This window comes from Denticeps clupeoides, chromosome 1 (genome assembly GCF_900700375.1).
Source record: "Denticeps clupeoides chromosome 1, fDenClu1.1, whole genome shotgun sequence".
NCBI lineage: Eukaryota > Metazoa > Chordata > Actinopteri > Clupeiformes > Denticipitidae > Denticeps > Denticeps clupeoides.
Window position 1 is genome coordinate 17,292,091 of NC_041707.1, and position 21,033 is coordinate 17,313,123.

At 39.2% G+C, this 21,033-nt stretch overlaps 1 protein-coding gene across 2 annotated transcripts in view; it reads left to right on the forward strand.

The window, feature by feature from the left end:
* The window catches only part of ipo11 (importin 11), a 73,636-nt gene that overhangs the window by 49,799 nt on the left and 2,804 nt on the right, over nucleotides 1-21,033 (forward strand). For both annotated transcript variants that reach the window (XM_028984410.1, XM_028984419.1), the window contains exons 21-29: nucleotides 3,048-3,163; nucleotides 3,954-4,030; nucleotides 6,394-6,473; nucleotides 6,581-6,661; nucleotides 9,388-9,483; nucleotides 9,663-9,776; nucleotides 10,543-10,664; nucleotides 15,733-15,828; nucleotides 16,737-16,821. In XM_028984410.1, the coding sequence (XP_028840243.1) occupies nucleotides 3,048-3,163; nucleotides 3,954-4,030; nucleotides 6,394-6,473; nucleotides 6,581-6,661; nucleotides 9,388-9,483; nucleotides 9,663-9,776; nucleotides 10,543-10,664; nucleotides 15,733-15,828; nucleotides 16,737-16,821 (867 nt within the window). The remainder of the gene's footprint in view (nucleotides 1-3,047; nucleotides 3,164-3,953; nucleotides 4,031-6,393; nucleotides 6,474-6,580; nucleotides 6,662-9,387; nucleotides 9,484-9,662; nucleotides 9,777-10,542; nucleotides 10,665-15,732; nucleotides 15,829-16,736; nucleotides 16,822-21,033) is intronic.

The following is a 21,033-nucleotide window of genomic DNA, read 5'->3' on the forward strand; positions in this document are numbered from 1 at the left end:
TTTTTAATAAAATAAATCCTGAAACTTGGCTGCATTATGACCACTAGGGGGCTCTTAAATATTGCAGCTCTCTCTCTACTAAACTCTTCATATTAATCACACTATTTGTTGTGTTTTAATCTCTTTCTACGCTTTCCATAACCTTGTTTGTACGCTGAGCTCATTATTGCATTTGTCCCAGGCTGTAGTTGTGATTGACTCCCTATGCCTACCCTCGTGTGCCATATGGCTTCACAGCTGGCCTCTGGGATGTGAGGACGTGGTATAAAAAATTGTGTAAAATTGTCCCAAAGTCAGCCTAAACTTCTTTTGCGAAACTACTCAGGCAGTCTTTCATGAAGAATTGCTTTTTAAGTTTTCATGCTTTTCAGGAAAAAAAAAGCATTCTGCTAAACTGGTCCTGCTTGTGCCACCAAAACAGCTCTCACCCATCTAGGCATAAACTCCGCAACAATTATGCTGAAGGTGACTTCTGCTGTCTGGCACCAAGACATTTGCAACCAATCTATTTGTCATGTTCCTTTAGCCATTCTTGGTCAGTGTTTGTCATTGGAAGGCATACTGAAGACTAGATCAGGGTTCATACATTTGCACAGAACATTTCAGAGAACATGTGGTCATGAACATTTGAATTAATGAAAGGATTCATTTTTTGCATCCTAAAAAAAGCACTCCTCACTTCTCATGCCACAGGAGTGAAAAATATATGCATGTTGTGCAGTTACATAATTGTGAAATGTGGAGAGAGAAGTGAAGACACAGCCATTCTTATAGTTAACTTCAACAGTATTGCTGACAGTGGAAATAAAATTGTTCATAGTACGTTTGAACAACAACTTTACTCCCCCCTCAAAAGAGAATAGATTTTTTGACAACGTTAGTGTCTGGGATGGAAAATGCCAGGGATGCAATGTCATTACATCAGTCTCAGATCTAATGTTGGATTCGCCTTTCAGGGATAATATTTCATGAACTTCAGGGACAGGACAAGGCAAATATAGGTGTTTAAGTAGCTTTATTTAGCACAAATTTTACATTGACCACAGACACTATGATATTTGTTCATATTGATATCTGATCTGTCTCGAACAATTTTACTTCCGTTACTACAGACACCGAATTATATCATTATTTTTTAATAGCAATTTTAGCCATGTGTGCATGAAAATGTTTCTGCCAGCAAGAAGTAAGCCTCTTTTTTTATATTTTGGAATACAGGATGGATATACAGCACTTCTTTTTTTTGCAAAATTGAAAAATGCTTTTGTGGGGGGAAAAAAGTATATTTGAACAGGGATATATGAGCTGTCTAAGTGTCAGGCTGACCTCAGTAGGGGTAAAAAGGCACTTTTCATATTGTGCCCCTCCCAGCGGTTGCTCTGTTCATGCTGCCATCTCCTTCTCTCTGTACGCTGTTCAGGGCCACCAGGAAAAATAAATGCTGTTCATCGACTAGAGCTCTGCTTTTAACACCATTGTTCCATGACTCAGAGACCATATCCTTTCAGGATTGGTGTTAGATGGTCAGGCCCCAGGCTGTAAAAAAAAAAAAAAATTCATTCGCATTGAGGAGGGCGACGGCCTCAGTCCAGTACTGGATCATTTGTTCAGCAGTGAGAGAGTGACAAAAGTGACAAAACAGGTAACAGCAAGTTTGTGAATGACAGCACCCTGACTGGCCTCATCAGTGATGATAATGAAACTGCCTGCATGAGATGATCATGATTGAGTTAAGGTAGAATGATGTCAAGCATACCTCTACACATGTACAACTCACAGAACCCTTCTTGTGTTCTCCCTGCATTGTCTCTTCTTCCCATGAAAGCTATGACCTGGGGGAGTCAAACCCCTGAATATCTTTTATCATTGGACAATCGATAGCATCCTTTCTGAATGATAGAAAACTGTCAAGAGCTGCTTCAGCTCCAAAACCTATACACCCGCTAGTCCTTCATCATGGATTCCATTCTTCTAGCTCATGCCTCTTATCACCCTGCTCAACATTACTGGAATGTCTACAGTGGTTATTACATTATTCCACACTGTCAGTTTTGGGCATTATAATGTATTGAATATAACTCTATGGCCAAACTAAACATAATTTAAAGATTGTACTACCATATTTTACGTTTTATGATTTTTTTCTATTTTTTTTGCTCATTCTTTATTATTATTATTATTATTATTGTTGTTGTTGTTATTTCAATTCCTCTTTTACCTTCCATCCTGTCATGGTGGGTGTGACGTAACAGGCATTAGAGCTGCCAGTGATTGACTTGAACTTCATTAAAACAAGATCGTGTTCTGGGTGACAAACATATAGTAAAGGTTGTTAGATTCTCTTCTTTAACATATTGATAACTAGCAAGGGATTCTTATCTATTTATTTTATAATTTTGTCAAGCAAAACATTTGTAACCAATTAATCACGTTTTGCAATGAATGAAATCATTGGGTCTTAAGACCCAGGCTTGATATAATAAATATTTAAAAGTGTTGGAAATGTCATAAAGAGGCTATATGGTATGTTCAGACTCATGCACTTTCCTTTCACCTGAAATGGGGTGATGTCATACGCTGCCAAACTGAATTGTGCATCATTGCATGCCCTGCAGAAAGTTTAATAAATGGGCAAGAAGCAACAATTGGCTGCCACTCCATGTACATGTAAGTGTATAGTAAATACACTTGCATTTATTTATTTTAACATGTTAAATATTTAAAAGCCCTTTTAATTACGCTAGTGAACAAGCCCCATACACAATTATTGTAGCACTTTGAAAATAAGTCACATTTTTTACCTTGCATTGGCCCTGCCTTCACCTGCAACTGTGGCACCAATCTGAAAATTATATACCGTAATAAAGCTTGAAACGTAAATTTGCAGAGGGAAAGAGGATTTCTCACGTGTGGCCCATTTTCTGTGCCAATGGCTCTTTCATGCTGCAAGATCATATTTAGACACTTGAATGAATGCAATCTTTGAGTACATGATTGGTGCTCGAGTAGTGCTAAATTTCAGCATACGCTCTCCCATCTTTCAACAGGGTCTTGGAGCTGAAAGCAAGAATCTGTATCCCTTTCTGCTTCCTGTCATTCAGCTGAGCACCGACGTGGCCCAGCCACCACACGTCTACTTGCTGGAGGATGGCCTGGAGCTTTGGTACTTGCATGAAATCCCCAGTCACTCGAATTCATTAGAGCTGCGTTATTCACAGCAGTGCTAATGGGATCTGGTACATTTACAGCATTTATCAGACGCTCTTATCCAGAGCGACTTACAATCAGTAGAGACTTTGGTAGAGACTTTTGGTAGAGACTTTGGTCACAAACTAGGCGCCAATTACATGCTAGGAAGTGCCCAAAATTGTACAAGGGGGCTGATCTTTCTAACAAAGTCAGCCTGTTCTCATAATGCGGTCAACGTCTAATTTAATTCTGTATGTACTGCATACTATGATACCTCTTCTTGAAGTGCGCTCATATATCTTTGCTCGTGGCTGTTCTTTTCCTGGCTCACATTCACTCCGGTTTTCTTCTCCTTCACTGCCCTCCATTGATTCTTAATTACCCAGACTTCCATTTAATCATCCCCTCCTTATTCCTCCCTAATTACTCACTAATGTAATAAATATGTAGCATGCATCTTTAGAGGGGATACAGAGCCCTGGATTAATTTTATGTTTGTTAGAAAAACAAGGGAAATTTGGCTGTGGCCCAACAAACAAAGTAAAAGGGGGAAAGGGACACATGCAGTGGAGTAACCATGCATCTTTTAATGCTTATTTGTAATTCTTAGTTGCTCAGCGCTACAGAACTGGTTAAATCAGAAAGGTTTTTGTAATATAAATATATTGCTATGTGACAGTTGGCAATATATTAATATTATCTCTTTGTATTATCTGCTAAATTTCATGTTGTTTATTTATTTATTTTATTTAACAAACAAACAGGTTGGTGACACTGGAAAACAGTTCAGCCATCACACCAGAACTACTCAGAATTTTCCAGAACATGTCAGCTCTGCTTGGTAAGTTATCCTTTACACCAGTGGTGGGCGACCTAGAGCCCGCGTGCCACATCTGGCCCGTTGGCGCCAATAGAGCTGAAGATCTTTGCCCCCACCCGATGGGATTTTACGAGATTTTACACTGACTTGCGGTCAGGTGATGTTTCGACTAGTGAGAAAAGTTCCAATATGGTGAAACGGACTGTCAATTACATTTTGGTTTGGTGTGGGAAAACTGACCATGATGTTATTAAATGTGTAAAAGACACATTGTTGACACTGCAAAAGAGTTGTGTTGAATAATGTGCTTTCCCTCTGCACTCATTCTGGCTTGAATAAGAGCTTTGTACTATTTGTACAAGATGGTAGCCGAAATAAACAGTACAACACGCACATTTTTTAACTTACTGACTAACAAGAATGCGGCTGCTCTTATTCTCTGGCACTGCACGATGGAGAAGGTGCCTAAAAGGTGCCACCTACACTAAACTGTGTTTAACCCCCATGTAACGCCCATCTCAACATGCAACCCGCTCATTTCCCCACACATTTCCTTTCCTTCTTATTCTAGCAAGCCTTTTTCCTAAGCGAAGGCTGATCAGCCACTCACTTCCAACTTCAAGTGAATGTAAATATTAACACTGTAAATGCCTTTTTATGTTTATGTCTGATAGGCCTGCATCTGGTGCTGGTCCAGCCTGACAAATTTTAAATGTTAATGAGGCCCCCTGAGTTTGCCCACCGCTGGTTTACACAGTTTTTGCATGTACATTGTGCTCGCTATGGCCTTTTATCTCCGATCAGATGGGTGTCCATGTGAAGTCAGTAGACAGAGCAGTGTGTATGGAATGTACCTTGAATATTGATGGGTGGACTGTGTGGGTGCAAAAAGTGCACGTGTTATTAATGTTTATTTCATCAGATGTAATCTTGCTTACATGCTTGTATGAAGGAGGTGTTAATTACAGATATTTTGTATAATTTCTGCACACTTCCATGTGACAATGTTAATAGTTTAATATAGACAATGAGAAATTGACTATAATTGATGTTTTTTTGTTTTTTTAGTATAGTTTCTTGTTTTTAAAAGTGATGAAATATATTTTTACAAAACTAGTACTTCTTTACTAGTAACTGTATTAAGTACTATGTATGAGTAATGTCAAATCTTCAAACGAATGAATGCTATTTAGCATTTGTTGAACTTGCACTGATGGGTACTATTTAAGTAAAACACATTGCCTAAAGCCTTATAGAAGAATGGCACAGTTGCAGCATAATTAGCCAGACTATTTTGTCATTTACTGTTCATTGAACTACTGATTACTTCGTAAATTAAATGTTAATATAAATAATTTTGTATTACCTAATGAGAATGCTTCTTAATAATTTAATTTGAAATGCAATTAAGTTCACCCATTGTACTGAAATGGGTTCACTTAATTTTTGCATCTTACTTAAGATGTGGAATTACGTGAGCCCTCTGACGATAACTTACTGCACTCTGTTGATCCCACAGCAGTAGTTGCAAAGGAATTTGACAGCCCAGTGCCATAATATCTACTCATGGTGGCAGATTGTAGTTATAGTACTTGATATAACTATGACGTTTATTCCACTGGTGTATTGATTACATGCCAAATATAATATTGCATTCGATTGATTGACTAGTAAAAACTACTTTTATAAATACATACCATTTAAGACTAATTGTAAAAGGCGTTTGTCCTTCAAAATGTCCTGTGATTGGCAAAGATGTTACAACTGTGGTTAAAGGTCTGAATTTATTATGCATCTTTGCTCAAGGGTCTGGATCAGATAAATAAATGTAATGGTAGCGTATTGTCTGGCTTGCTCTATCTCAACTTACACAGTGTGTGAGTTAATTCCAAGCTTGTTTAGCATGTCTAGCAATGCCAGGTACTCCCGATGTCATTAATATGCGGTAATCACAAGAGAGCCACAAATTTAACTGTCTTATGGCAACAGTCACTATTGTCACATGGGTCAGGTACAGGGACCTTCAGCTTATCTGTTTTGTTTTAATCCACCAGCTTTAACATTTTTAACACATTATTTATTACATTTCTATTTTACTTGTCAAATTTTCAGTGTTTATTTCATTTCCATGAAATTTGTTGCCAGAGGGTACATTCCACACTTGTGCACAATGCACACACGTTCTCTACTCTTTTTAAGATGGCCTACATTAAATGGGAGGTTCACCTCCTACCAAATTGAGTGTGTTTGTTGTGAAAGCAGCGTTCCTTTGAGTGAGTTGATCAGTGCTGCCGTAAAAGCCTCTGTCCTCAGTTCCTCTTTGTGACTCATCTGTCTTCTCATCTCAGAGGAGCCATGTTGTCATTGTGTCTCTTCCCTCACAGAGCTGAGCTCTGAGAACCTGCGTACGTGCTTCCAGATCATCAACGCCTACACCTACCTCTCTGCTAGTGAGTTTTTACAGGTGAGGAGCTGTTCTCTACAGGAATAGAAAAAAAAAATCAAACTAAAAGACTCTGTCTGCCTGTCTTTCTCTGTCCCTCACATTTTTCTCATTTTCCTCAAATGCAGAACTATGCGGAGGCCCTGTGCAAGTCCTTCTGTGACTTGATGAAGGACATCACAATGGAGGGCCAGGTTCAGGTGCTGAAGGTGGGTGTTTGTGCCATTATATTTGTCTTTTTAAGTGGCCATAACCTGGTGGTGAACATACAAACGGAAGCAGCTGACACTACTATGACTGTTACTGACCCTGTAATAGTGAATTAATGATCCTGACGCTGAACATGAACTAATTTTCTAAATCATATACAAGTTAAAAAAGAGGGAAAAAAAGTCTTTTTGTCAGATCTGTTTAATTGCAGTGTAACAGAATAAGAGTGTGTTCCAGATCATCATCTCTAAGCCCCAATTTTTAAGAGATTGCTGATCTCTTCAAACATTTCTGCTCTCAGAGGCCTTGTTACCGTGACAGCAGCCTTACTGTTTCACAGTGATGGAATAATTGCCCATCACTCTCTCTTTCCTTCACCCATCCCCACCTCCTCAATGCTGATGTGCCGTTTCACTTTGTAGAGATTCATATTCATCTCATTTCATCTTTCTCTTTCTTCTGTCCCTCAAGAAAAAAAAAACCCCAGCAGTGATGTTGGGGCTTTCACCAGAGACCCTCTGGAGATGTGGGCCTTTCTTCCCTCCCTCCTTATCTGCCATTTATCTCGTGTGTGTATGTTGGCCACCTTTTTGTCATCTCAACCTATCGCCTGTCTTTTCTCTTTCACTGCTTCCATTTATGCACCATCATTTCAGAAACTGAAAAGTGCTCCCCCTTTTTAACTTTTATCTTCCTTTCCCTTCATCTGTTTTTCTGTATGCCCCTCCTTGCCTCCCTATTTGTCTTTTTACTCTATAAGACTTATTTTGTCTTACTTCCCCCAACTTTGAAACAAAACTGAACTCACTTTGACACTCAGACACTTGCTTGTCTTGTTTTTTCTCCTCTCCAAGGAACATTTTGTTGATGTTTTTCTGTGAAGCTTTTATTATTTGGTCATGTTACTCAGAATGACATACAAAATACAAAAATTCATCAACTTGTATCTTTAAGAAAATATTTTCTGGGAAGGTCATGTCTGTGTATGAAGATTCTTTCAAAATAAACCACAGACCAATTTAAAAAACCAAGGTCATCTTGGGCAAGATTAGAGGAGATTGCATCTTAAATATGGTGAAAACATTAAGCATTGATTGGCCCTTTGGCATTGGACAGCCTCTTGACTAGTCAGCCATGTATATATCTATTTTTATAATCTTGCTTTTGGATGACTGGTGTCTGTCACCGGTCAGTGGTTTAAATGCATTTGCTGATCTGCACTCTTCTGCCCATGTTATGTGTCAGCATCTCAAATGCACAGATTGTCCAACATTGCACTGTTTCATCCAATTATATTTTGCATATATAGTTGGTGCAATTGCAATATAAAACCTTTATTCTGCTTCTAGTGTTGGTGTCATTTTCATTATAATAAAGTAATGCTATCCTAAGTCATGAAAATGTTAAATTACTTTGACTCTTGGTCGTGTGCATGAACGCTGCTGTCATTTGGGGGCTCTCCAGTTCTGAGATGAGCAATCATTTCATTAACCCTGAACCGCTGCACTCGGATACCCTTTGTCTCTGTCATGGAGAATGAGCGCTTTTGTTCTTCGCTAATTAACTTTTTCCACCGAGTCAGCGCCTTTTGTGTGCCGAATCAGTCACACTGCTCCGTAATAGTTTAATGAATGGTAATGGACCCTCCAGCATGAAGCATGTTTACATGAAATGTACTGTTGCCTCAGACAAACCTTCAGTCAACACCTGTGTGCTCTGGAGGGAAAGAGGCAAAAATAGCAACTTGACTTGGCAGTCAGGGTTAATTACCTGAGGGGCTGGTGTTCCCAGGTTAAATGTGTAGAAGTCAGTCATTCATGCATTTTCCAAACAATATCAAATGACCAAAGACTTTATTTTCCACAAAAAATGGTTTGTCTGCGATTTCTGGGGCTTTTCTGATGCATATTAATACATCCCAGGCATTAATTTTTGGTGTTTTATCTCTGCCCATGCCCTTTCTTCATGAGCCACAATCTCAGAGAGCACAGCGAGGTCAGGGCAGCCTGACAGCTTCTCTACACCTGTGTCTGTAGAGGAAATGAGTAGCAGGTTAGTTTTTCTTATCTTTCCACTGCAGCTCCATGGGTTTCTGCTGCACAGATTATATCATGGAGGTGGTCATTAAAACCTAAGTTTACTCTCGAAACCCTGGAGGCCTCTTTTATTTTACAGTAAAACTGTTTTTTTTTTTTTTTTTTTTTTTCTTTCTTCCGTCGACTTTTCTTCTGTGGTCTGCAAAGGCATGTCAGCGGGTCTTCTGCAAAATAAAAATAAGTTGTAATTAATGACACATTTTACCTTATATTTTAGTAATGACTCAATGTTACTCTTAATTTGGATCACAAGAAGCTAAACATGTAAAATACAAAAGGTGGAAAACCCAAGTTCATCAAATCATTTCTCATAGTAAAATATAAATCTAGAGAATATCTTTTATTTTGAGCAGACTGTTATTTCTAAAAAGGTCTTGTTTTCTACTCTTTAATTGCAAGCACTTTTAGGTCATAGAGGAACGAGGAAATTAAAGGAACGAGAGGTGATCTTTTTGGATGGTGGTTGGTAGGGGGTCCTCAACCTCCGGCAGGCCTCTTTGGGGGGCCTTGGCATGGAAAACAAATTAGTAACCCCGGGGGTAAATGACATGACTCCATCCATGACGTTAATTCATTGTTTAGAATATAAAATGATCTCCAGGTCTCTTTGCCTTTTCTCTCTGACTCAGGTTGTGGAAATTGTCATCAAAGTGAGCCCAGTGTTGGGGTCCCATATGTTCAAGCCACTACTCCCAGCAGTCTTCAGAGGGATTGTAGATGGAGAGGTGAGGCAAACCTCCTGCCGTGGGTGTGAATCCATGCTGTTAAACCCCACCGGCTTTAGCACAGGCCTCAGGATAAGCAGGCCGTTTTTTTTTTTTCAGCAAGCACTTGTTGCCATTGTTTTGCACCATATTTCCTTCTTCACCTGCTGAGGATGTGTGTGTGTGTGTTCTGTTGGCAGAGGTTTCCTGTGGTGATGTCAACGTACCTGGGTGTGATTGGACGAGTTCTGCTGCAGAACTCTGGATTCTTCTCATCGTTGCTCACGCAGATGGCTGTGGAGTGCCGCCAAGAGGTGAGCACCTCTATGACCACTCAGTATGGTTAGAACTAGAAGCAGGATACACTGAACATTTGGCTGTGAAAGAACCACCAAAATGTAGGTTTTGACCAAAAGACTCTGGTGTCTAGGAGTTTATTCTTTTCATCCTATTTTTTTCTGGTAATATTATTAGTTAATGCAACCTGGTAAAGTAACCTGCTGATAAAAATGAGTAAGGAACCCAGCTGATGTGTCTGCTGGTGAGAGGCACCTGGAGATTCAGGAAATACTGGAATGAAGATAAGAATGCCAAGGCTGACCTTTTAATATTCTACCACAGCCTTCAGCAACACAAGCAGCAATTAACCTGGTTTGAATAGTGTAACAAATGGCAAATGGCATTCAGGCCTGAACGAGCCTTGGCTGTTATCCAGTCATTTTACAATCCTTATCCTGCGGAGCCCCTCATATATGATTTATAATATTTCAGTTTTCAGATTTTGTCATTTAATTTTTTTAAATAAAAGCTGCTTTGTCATGTGGCTCAGGTTTTCATGATGTCTATTTTCAGTAATTTTGTGAGCACAGGCCCTACATGATTCCTCATTTACTCCTTACTGCAGTCTCTGAACTTCTCTTAACCCTGGATTAATTCTATGACCATGTAGTAATTCTTTTGTTGCTATAATAAAGTTGATTACTCTTTGATCTTCAGATAATCTGCTTCAAGTTTCAAGAAGACTTATTTCCTCTGGTTGTAGTTGGTGAGATAACTGTGGTCTTGTGTTGTCCTTCCCAGGCAGACCAACTGTTAGGAAATGTCATTGAGATGTGGGTGGATCGGATGGACAATATTACACAACCAGAAAGGAGGAAGCTATCCTCTTTGGCCCTGCTTTCCTTGTTGCCGACAGAAAATGGGTAATACAAAAAACTAAAAATAAATCCCAAGTGTTTCTTTCCATTGTAAACATAGAAAAGGACAGTGTTAGATGTGTTTTAATCCCTCTGATTTGTTTTTTTAAGATTTTGAAAAATTACATCCTTTGATCATATGAGAGGATCATATCCTGCTATTTTATCATGTAGCTACATTTCAGAATATGTTCAAAATTGCCTTGTTCGGTCCCTGACAAAAGTCTTGTCGCTTACAAATTGACATCAAGTGCCACTGAAATATATTTCTAATCAAGATTTTTCTTACAAGAAATGGCTCGTTTTATTCCCAACACTAATGTTTCAGTGCAAAACGAAACTGTCAAAAAGTATTTTAATATTCAAGCTTGGTAAAACCCATTGAGTCCGTTTTTGCATTATGAGCTTCACCTGTGACTAATAAAGGATAAATTAGGTCTCAGGTGTGTATAAAAAGAACCCCAGTACACTAGACCTTCACATCAACTGCAACTAGGCCTCTGCAAACATGCCTAAGATTCACCCTGAGACTAAAGTGTTGAATATCAAGAGACTGAAGACCAGATCCACTGCTGATGTGGCAGACACCTTCTGTGTCTCAGCATCAAGTACAGAGGACAAAAAAAGAGACTGGAGACATTTTTGACAAGCCCAGGTTAGGCAGACCCTGCAAGACAACTGCTCGAGAGGACCGTTTGTTGGCTCGAAAATCCAAGGCCAGCCCATTTTCCCCTACAGCAAAGCTCCAAAAGGTCACCTGAAGTCCCTGTGTCAACCAGAAAAGTTTCTTGGATTCTGTCCATGGCCTCCATGTTCGAATCAGGGCCCAGAAGCAAGCACTAAACAGAAGACAATTGAGAAACCATGTGCCATTTGCCAAGGCCCACAGCTTGCTAAAAAGATGGACGTTGGAAAAGTGGCAGAAGGTGGATTTTTCAGATGAATTACACCACAGTCACCGCAAATATTGTAGGAGACCTACTGGAGCCCACATGGATCCGAGATTCACCCAAAAACAGTGATGTTTGGTGGCTGAAAATCATGGTCTGGGGTTACATCGAGTATGGGGGTGTGCGAGAGATCTGCGGGGTGGAAGGCAACATCAATAGTCTGAAATACCAAGAGAACTTAGCTACCTTTTATATTCCCAACCACAAAAGTGGCCAAATTCAACAGCAGGATGGTGCTCCATCACATACTTCCATCTCCACATCAAAGTTCAAGGCGAAGAAGATCAAGATGCTCCAGGTTTGGCCAGCCCAGTCACAGGCATGAACATCATTGAGCATGTGTGGGGTAGGATGAAAGAGGAAGCATGGAAGACGAAACCAAAGAATATTGATGGGAGGCATGCAAGACTGCTTTCTTTGCTATTCCTGATTGCTTCATCAATAAATTGTATGAATCCTTGCCAAGCCACATGGATGCAGTCCTTCAACCTTTCTGTCTTGATTAAATGATCAATCTTTTTTTCAGTGAAACTAATTCAGTTCAATGCATCAAACATCATTTTGTAGGGTTTTAGCTTTCCATATGAGCTATTTCTAACACCAATTTTATTAATTAAAAGTCTGTTTAATAGCAGGTGTTTCTACAAACTAGATAAGCGACAAGACTTTTGTTAGGGACTGTACAAGCGGAGGCGAAGTTTATTTTAAAGCACTCAAAATGGGTACTCTCTGTGAATGTAGTAAAATTTTAAATTCTGTTATGCAAATAGATAATGTATACAATTGCTATAGAATTATGAATTAGAATATAAGAATACCTTCTGATATAGTCATTGTAATGTTGATATGTCAAATTTAAATATTGACACATTAGTGTCAATTTAATTTATGATGAAATATCTGGTCATGTGCTGAAAATTAATAATGAAATGCTGATAACTACAATGAAATATATAATGTAATATTGTTGACTAAGAAAAAGACAAAATATTTTTTTACTGTGGTTTCTGTTCACTTCATCTCCCATTCGGTCAAATAGATGTCACTTCCGCAATACACAATCACGGAATTAACTAGATTTCAGGATACTTCTGATTGGTGAGCAGATGGGATAAAATGATAAATCTTTGTATGTTTACAATGAAGTGGAAACAGAACGTCTGGTCGAAAAAACATGGAACAAATCATAGTGTCTTCCGTTTCTGGAACGGATGTAGAGAATTCTTGAGTTTATAAGGTAACAATAATATAATAATAAGATACCCTTTTTTGTTATAGAATTTTGTTTTTGTCTTTTCTACTAGGTACTAATACTATATTGATGTAGAATTGCATAAAAAAGGAAAAATTTCTTTGACTCGATAGACTACATGTATTGGACTAAAATACGACTAAAATGCTCAGACTTTTATTCGACTGAAACTTGACTAGACTAAAACGAGTATGGACGTGACTAAGACTAATAAAGACTAAAATTACATCTTGACGCAAAGACTAGACTAAAACTACAATTAAAACAGTCTGCCAAAACATCTGTGTGTCACTAATGAACACCAATATAGTAAGTCATTGAATTAAGTGAAGTGAAAGTGAAGTGATTGACACAGCACAGATACAAAACACATGGTGCAAACAACGAAATGTGTCCTCTGCTTTTAAACCATCACCCTTGGTGAGTAGTGGACAGCCATGAAAGGTTTGGGATTCAAACCGCCAACCTTCTGATAACGGGTCTGTTTTCTTTCCTGCTAGGCCGCCACTGCCCCAATTAATTGACCTTGTACAGATTTTCCTGAATTTTTCGTGAAGATGTCTGAAAAGTATAGATATTTTTTGAAGATTCGGTTACATTCTGCTATCTTATTCCTATTCCAGTCAGTTGCTTTATTGTGGTTTAAATTCAAGACTAAAGGTTTAATGACGTGAGAATTTCTGAGAGGTGACATTAGTTGAGTTCTGCTTGTGAAAGTTCCCTTTTGTAATTGGTACATTTATGACATTGAAGTGATATTAAAGTCTCCAGGTTGAGGCCTTTATCAAATTAATAAGTTTGTAAATGTTTCATGTGGCCACCTGGTCATCTGCAATGGAAGTCATGGAAGATATATAATTGGAAGGAGAAACCAGTCAGAGGTCTTAGTCTCAGCAGTAACCTAATGGCCACCGCCATGGGACACAGAGCTGGGTTTCTTGGTCTCTCTCCTTCATGACCTTCAAGCTGCCGAAGGCAGCGGGTGAAGACGGGCTGTCATTAACTCGCTACAGCAGGGAAAGATGGGACACATGGGAGTCAAACACACACACTAACACACATCTCACTGTCCGACTCTGTTCATTCACTCCTGTCCTTTTTTTGGGCTTGTCTCTGACACTTTCTTTTGCAATGTCTCTCACTCTTTCCATTTCCCTCTTCTCTGTGGTGAGAGGATGACTTTGACAGGCCTGTAGCTCAGCGGCTGTTCTCTTCATCTCCACTGGCTGCTGTTTGTTCAGAGCAACAGAATGGACTTTTCTGCAGTTTTCAGCAGTCTTTTTGCTGTTCATTTCTTACCCTAGTGCATATACATCTGGACAATTTCATTTTTTGTTTTCTTTCTTGAGCATATTCTAGTAGCCATAAATCATTTATAGATAATTAGATAGATCGTTAGGGCTGTCAGAGTGTTGGCATTAATGAGTGTGAAGTTTAATAAACTTTATTAACCGGCGTCCTTGATTGAAAACGTGTGTGCCATAGGGCAGGGCAATTAGAGGAAATATTTCCTCCAGGATGATAGTGCTTACAGGGTATGTGCATCACTACTGCATATAAAAATTATCTAGATTATGTGCTGTCATCAGATCCAACCCAAACCAGACAGCCATTGGAAGAATGGGAACAATCTTTCCAGTAGAGTAAAAGTATATCGAGGTAATCATTAGCATATATTTCACTGGATATTTAAGGTTTTCTTTATACTGTGCTTTATGCAAACCTAAATGGGTCCACGTATTAGACAGCAGTGTAGACCCAGCTGTGATGGTACAGAAATATGCTGAAGCATACACTAGTGTTCTGTCAATCTGCTACGGTCAGTAGATCCCAACACTCCACTTGAGCATGTAAGTTAATCATAGGAAGTGTCAGAGATTATAATCAGGAGACATATGAATGGTTAATCATGAATTTCAAGGGCCCTGTATAGTAATACCTTAAGCCATCGGATGCATGGGTACAAGTAGAGTGATAAGAAGTCTGTATTATGATGCTGCTGACTTATTCTTACTGCAGTGCTGATGATATGGCACAGAACCATTGTTAAAGGCAAGGATTTTGAAACAGTTCTGCCAGGCTCAACCCAGCTGAGGGGAGTGGGGAGTAGGGCACACTTGATCAAATTTGAGGTGGATGGTTTTCCATGGTGGCAGACTGTATCTAAAAGTTTGTAAGGATTTTATAGCAGTTCAGGTAACCCACTCACAGTTGAACTGACCCTGATCTGAAATTTCAGTCATTTGTAATTAATTTGTGTATTTATTTATTTAGTCACTACTTTAGTTTAGTTTAGTCAAACAGTAGTAGTAGTATTATATTAAATAGAGCTCATTGCCTATAAGTCAGTTCTTTTTTAAAATGATTTCTTTAATATTTTTGTAGCGTTTTCTCAGAACCTCTTCACATGAAGCATGAATATATAAATTATGATATCATTTCTGAAACATTAAAATTCAAAACTGCTTCATTACTAAAAGCTTTTAAATGCATTAAGTTGTAATTGGGAGACCTCTACCCAGACCAGGCCAGATGCTAAGTGGCGTGTGGGTGATTAGCCAGCAGGGATGCCTGGAGAGCCTGGTGGCACAGTTTTGGGTCTGAAAATCACATGTCTACCTAATCTCACTGACCCTGTGAACATTAGACATGTTTGACAATGTTTACGATGTCTTCTTATCAGTTGACCTTTCATGATGCCCACTGGTGACTGGAGTAGTGGGTGTCTTTTAAACGCCAGGGTCTACACAAACTTTGTCTATAAGCTGACTTGAGAAGTGTGTGTATGTGGTGGTATGTCTAGCCTAAAGGTGTGGAACCTTTATCTTGTATCTGTTTGCTCAGCTGTGCTCTTGTTGACTGTCTGTGGCAGTGTGATCCAGGATAAGTTCTGCGGCATCATCAACATCTGCGTGGAAGCCCTGCACGACGTCATGACTGAGGACCCGGATACCGCCACATTTAAAGAGTGAGTGTGGCTGTGCACCGGGGCTTAATATGTCAGTGTAATGGCCTGTGAAATAGAAGAGCGAAGGCGTCCTCCATGCTTAATAAACGTTTAGCTCTGCTGCCTGTCTGCTTCTCTTCTGACAGCTGGAATGGTTTTTCCTTTTAGAAAAGGTGTTGGATGCCTTTTTTGTCAACAGTATGAAAAAGTTGCTCAGAATGGCTCTACCTTCTCTTCAAGCAATCAGAAATGCCTCAAACCTTTTTTATGTTTTATTTTATTCCAGAATACACCCTTCACTTATGCAATGACTTTTAGCTTTTCAAAATATTTCTAATGGATTGGGGGGGGAAACGAGCTTCTACATTCATAGTTCATGATTGCATGGTTCACGTGCACATTTGTTTTTATGCAAATACATTTTTCAAATATATATGTTCATTATTTGTATGTGCATATATGTAGTGTTTCTGTAGAATGCCAGTGTTATTTAGCCAGAATGAGAAATGTGAGAGTATTAGTGAAACAGGAACTTGTTGCTCACCAAGAATTAGCAGAGAAATGTGTGTGTGTGTGTGTGTCTGTGTGTGTGTGTGTGCGTTCCTGCAGGAGGTATTCTATTTCATATTTGTGAGAGGTGACTGATGTGTCCGGGTTGTGACTGTACCGTAGTTCATGGTTTTAGATCCATCTCTCACTCCCCCTCTCTTCCTCTCACTCTCTCTGATGCAAGTTCTCTGTCAGAACACCCGAATCCATCACTCCCCCCACTATACATTAAAAACTTTGCTGACATCGAGTCTCCATGCGGTATAGAATACCGAAATTCCATTAATGTTAAAGCCGGGATGTAGGAGTGCAACTGTCATCCTGACATGTAGAGATTTGGTCCCAATTTCTTTCTCTTCGCTCTCTGCCACTCTCTACAGCTGCATGCTAATGACCCACTTTGAGGAGCCCAAGGTGACAGAAGACGAGGAGCCCCTGACAGAGCAGGACAAGAGGAAGAAGCTGGTGAGTACCCCACTGGGTCGTAAGTCACACGCAGTGGTGTTGCAGAATGGCTTCCCATCATGCCCTGTAATATATGTGATCTATTGACTGAGAGGAAAAATGTCTGTGTGAGAGGTCTGGGTGAAATCTCACACGTTGGTTCCATGCATGTTCCCAGTCTTAAAAACTGCCCAAAAACTGAACCAGTTTCTCATTGTCAATACTCTTCCCTCACACTATTGTTCATGGTTCTCTCATTAAATGTGCGTGTGAGTGAGTGTATACATAATCTAGTTGTCCCTCAAACTGTCATCTCCATCTTTCCCTCTGTCTTGGATAAATTTTTAATCTGCGTCATGGATCAGATCCATTACAGGAAGTGAATAAAACACAGCTGCGCGAATGGCGTTAATTTATAGATGAATATAATTTATAAAAGTAATACACACGTATGTATGCATTTATTTATTGGTGTATATCAGATATATTTTTTACATTTAAATGATTACGACAAACTTTTCAACAGTCCAGATCTATTCAAAATATCAAAGTCTTGTGTAGTTATCCACAATATCAAAGTGTCAACAAAGATGTGAATAGTAAACAAAAAAAATGTGATTTGTGAAAGCAGAGTCTAGTCACATATTCTAGCTGTGCATGTCATTTTTCTTAATTTGCATAAGTCCTTTGGCATCTGCTACCTGATCAGTAACTTCCTCTGACTGAGGATATTTATGCAGTTGCATGCGCTGTCAGTGGTGACCTCTTCCCTGGGGAATGCAGTTTATTTTAGAGGCGGTGACACTATTTCTTTTGCTTTTTGTACATCCTATAAATATGATTCATAATATCTGTGACCAAAGCATAATTTGGCTTTTTTTTTCAGTTAAATAAAGCTCTTGAAGATTGGGAAAGTTTTGTGCAGTTACTGGCATATCTTTTTTTTTTTTTTTAGGAGCTGTTTAAATGTCCGGTGCAGACATTTTGAAATGAAATTATGAAATGAGTTTCATTTCCATAGACAGAAACATTTTTTAAAAACTTTATTAATTAAGAAATTGCTTCTCTGCTTTTAACCATCAACCTTGGTGAGCAGTGGGCAGACAGGTGCCTGGAGAGCAGTGTGTGTGGGGGGATGGTACCTTGGCGAAGTGGGATTCAAACCGGCATCCTTCTGATTATAGGGCCGCTTCCTTAACCACTAGGCCACCACTGCCCCTAACATCTGGCAGAAACAAGCCAGCACCAAAACATTTTACTGTAGAATTCATTAACGATGAGCCCTAAAAAAAGCCCCTTTGGAGCAAATTAATATATTTGTAGCGCAGATTGTCTTCCCAGATATACCTGTCTCGTAATTAAGGGCACCTTCCACTGTGGCTTTTGAAGATGGGCAGATTGTTCAGACTGGCTTTTGTGCTGGCATCTCAGATAAGGCGGCTGTTGAGTTAGTTGTCCGTGGCTTTGTGGTGTCTGCTCCCACTTGTCTCCTGGCTGGTTTGGTCTATTACCATTGTCAGACACCAGACACGCTGGCCATCTGCTTGAGGTATTTGTAAATTCCCTTCTCTGTTGTGACATACAGGAGGTGAAATTTTCTGGCCACCAAGTAATTTGGACATAAGTCATGAAGACAAAACTCAGAAAAAGACAAAAATGTGTCCTGTTATTGCTCCGCTGTCAGTCTGTTTGATGCTCGCTGTATTACACTGTCAATGAGTGGGTTGCTGGTGGTTTATGTGAAGTAAGAATGAAATGTCTCTTGAACCGCTTATCAGTTTTGCTCAATATGGTCCATTAGCTATGAGCTCACAATCTTAATGATGTTTCCTTAATCTCCTCCTCCTCCTCTGTGAATTTCTTACATGCAACAAATTTCCTGTACTAAAATGTTAATTTGTTTTTTTTTTTTTTTTTTTTTTTTTTTTTTATAAAGATATGTTTGCCTTGCAGCTATTTTTAAATTATCAGTTGAAGGCACTCCGCAGTTTTAGGTCATAACGTATACATGTTTCTGAGATCCCCTGTCCACACAATTACAGGGGCCACTGGCTCTGAAGCTAGACAGTGTAATTATAATTAATTAAGTCTGTACATTTAATTACAGTGCATTGTGTTCGGAAACAGACCTAATAGCCAGACATGTAATGGGGCTGATGAGGGCTCTCCACAGGTTACCACTAGACTGTGTCTTACCCAAAGTGGGGCATACTGAAGATAAGAGCTTTTATTTCTCAAGGCGGATGTGGATACCAGTGTTACCAATAACAGTTTGTTATTAAACAAATCTGTATCAATATCTGTAAATGTACAAATATGTTGCTGTAACCAGTCAAATTGGTATGAAAATGTAATCAGATCATTTTAAGTGATTGACCGAAAAAGGCAATTGCTAAAGGGAGTTTGTTTTAAATAATGTTTTAAAAAAGTTATAGGTGCTCAACAACCAACCAGTGTAACCCAAAGTAGCTTAACATCAGTCATTTCGGGATTTTATTTGCTATTAACCTGAAGGGAGATCAATCAACAGCTGTTGCTATACGTCTCGTGGTGCTGCTCGTCTACTTCTTTGGAGGGTGCTGATGAAGAACTTGATAATACAGCTAATGTAAGTCCTTACCAATAACCGAACTAGAACAAGTCATTTGTGCAGCACGTTCACAACTATGTGAAAAGTGTTTGTGTAAATTTTTTTTGGTATGAGCTCTCTGACAATAATGGAAGACTGGCTGCTGTGTTTGCAGAACTGAATCTCAGTAACTCAGCTTATGGTGACGTCACACGGGGCAACATTTGGCAACAGGCAGTCTGATGCAAATCTATTGCCTGGGATACAGACACCACAAACGATGGATGCTGAAACGTTCTCTGTTGTCACTGTTTAGTTTCCTTTCAGTTTTGTGAGTAAAAAAAAAAAAAGCGTTGATAGTTTATCATTTTAGTACATGTAAACACCCACATTATTCCTATTATAATAATAATAATAGGTTTTGTTGTTTCTTTGGAGAGGTGGTTTTGTACAATTCTTAACTAGTACCTGGGCCAATATCTTGGGTTTATTGGTGTAAAGAGTCTCCTGCATTTCTGAAACATCTTATTCCTTATCATTTAAATGTGTGCCAGTGACTGATATGTAGGCAATTGCAAATTATGTTATAACTGGTGTTACATTTGGCAAAAGCCTCAGTCTGTAAAATGTTATTTTGTTAGGAGACTTTGGTTTTAAATATTTTATTGTGGCTGGTTTGCCACTTGATCATGAAGTCTGTAAAAACAGGTCAGGACCCAACCTTTTTCCCTGTGTTTTCCTGTGGAAGGACCATCATGTCAATGAGGAGTTTAGGGTCAACAGGAGCAGCCAGAGCCCACTGCTAATTAAAACACCGTACCCATCTACTGTCCAGTTGGTCAGCACAGATTTCTCCGCTGATATGTGACCTTGTGATCTCCGTGAGATGTTAGTTTATAGCTCAGATGAAGCACTTTAACTGGCAAAGTCCCAAGTGGCACAATGAGCTGGGGCTGTGGGGATAAATACTTAATGGACCGTTGTCCTTCCCCGATAGACAGTGGAGAGGCATGCCTGAGTTAGAGGTTATGAGTGGTTTTTATATTTCTTCTTTCACCTGGCAACATTGGTTCTTGTTGTCCCACTTATTTTTATCAATATAATCCCAGAGGAGTTGATTCTTTAAACAGGGTGGATCTATCGTGGGCTTGAAATCTGACTGCATGTGCAAAATTTGCATACATAACTAGCTTTGAAGAAGTTCTGAAACTGGTGTTATCCGGATTATATAATAAGACTGTTGTCTACACAGGCCTGTGTTATTTTATGTGGACATTATTGTCATGGTCAAAGTAATTGTGATAATTTTAGAATTATTGTAATATTTGGGTACCAGTTGATAATATCAAAGCAGGATTTATTTATTTATTGATTGTGTGTTATTCCTTTCTTATTTGTTACAATCTGACTGTGGTGTGTGTAATAAGCCGGTTCTGGCTGCACTGTGCGAGTGAGACTATTCACTCATGGCCATCTGTGACGGCAGCCTTGCCAGATGCACCCCTGGTGCATTTCTGGAGGAGGTTTTTAACAAAGTTTCCCTGCCCCCGCGATGTTTTGCGGCAGTGAGTTGAGACTGTTTATAGCTGAAGATAGACAGCATCTTCAGAGCACTGCTACAGAAATGTCAAAAATCTCTCTTGTCTCCTGAAGTGCTGTGATAA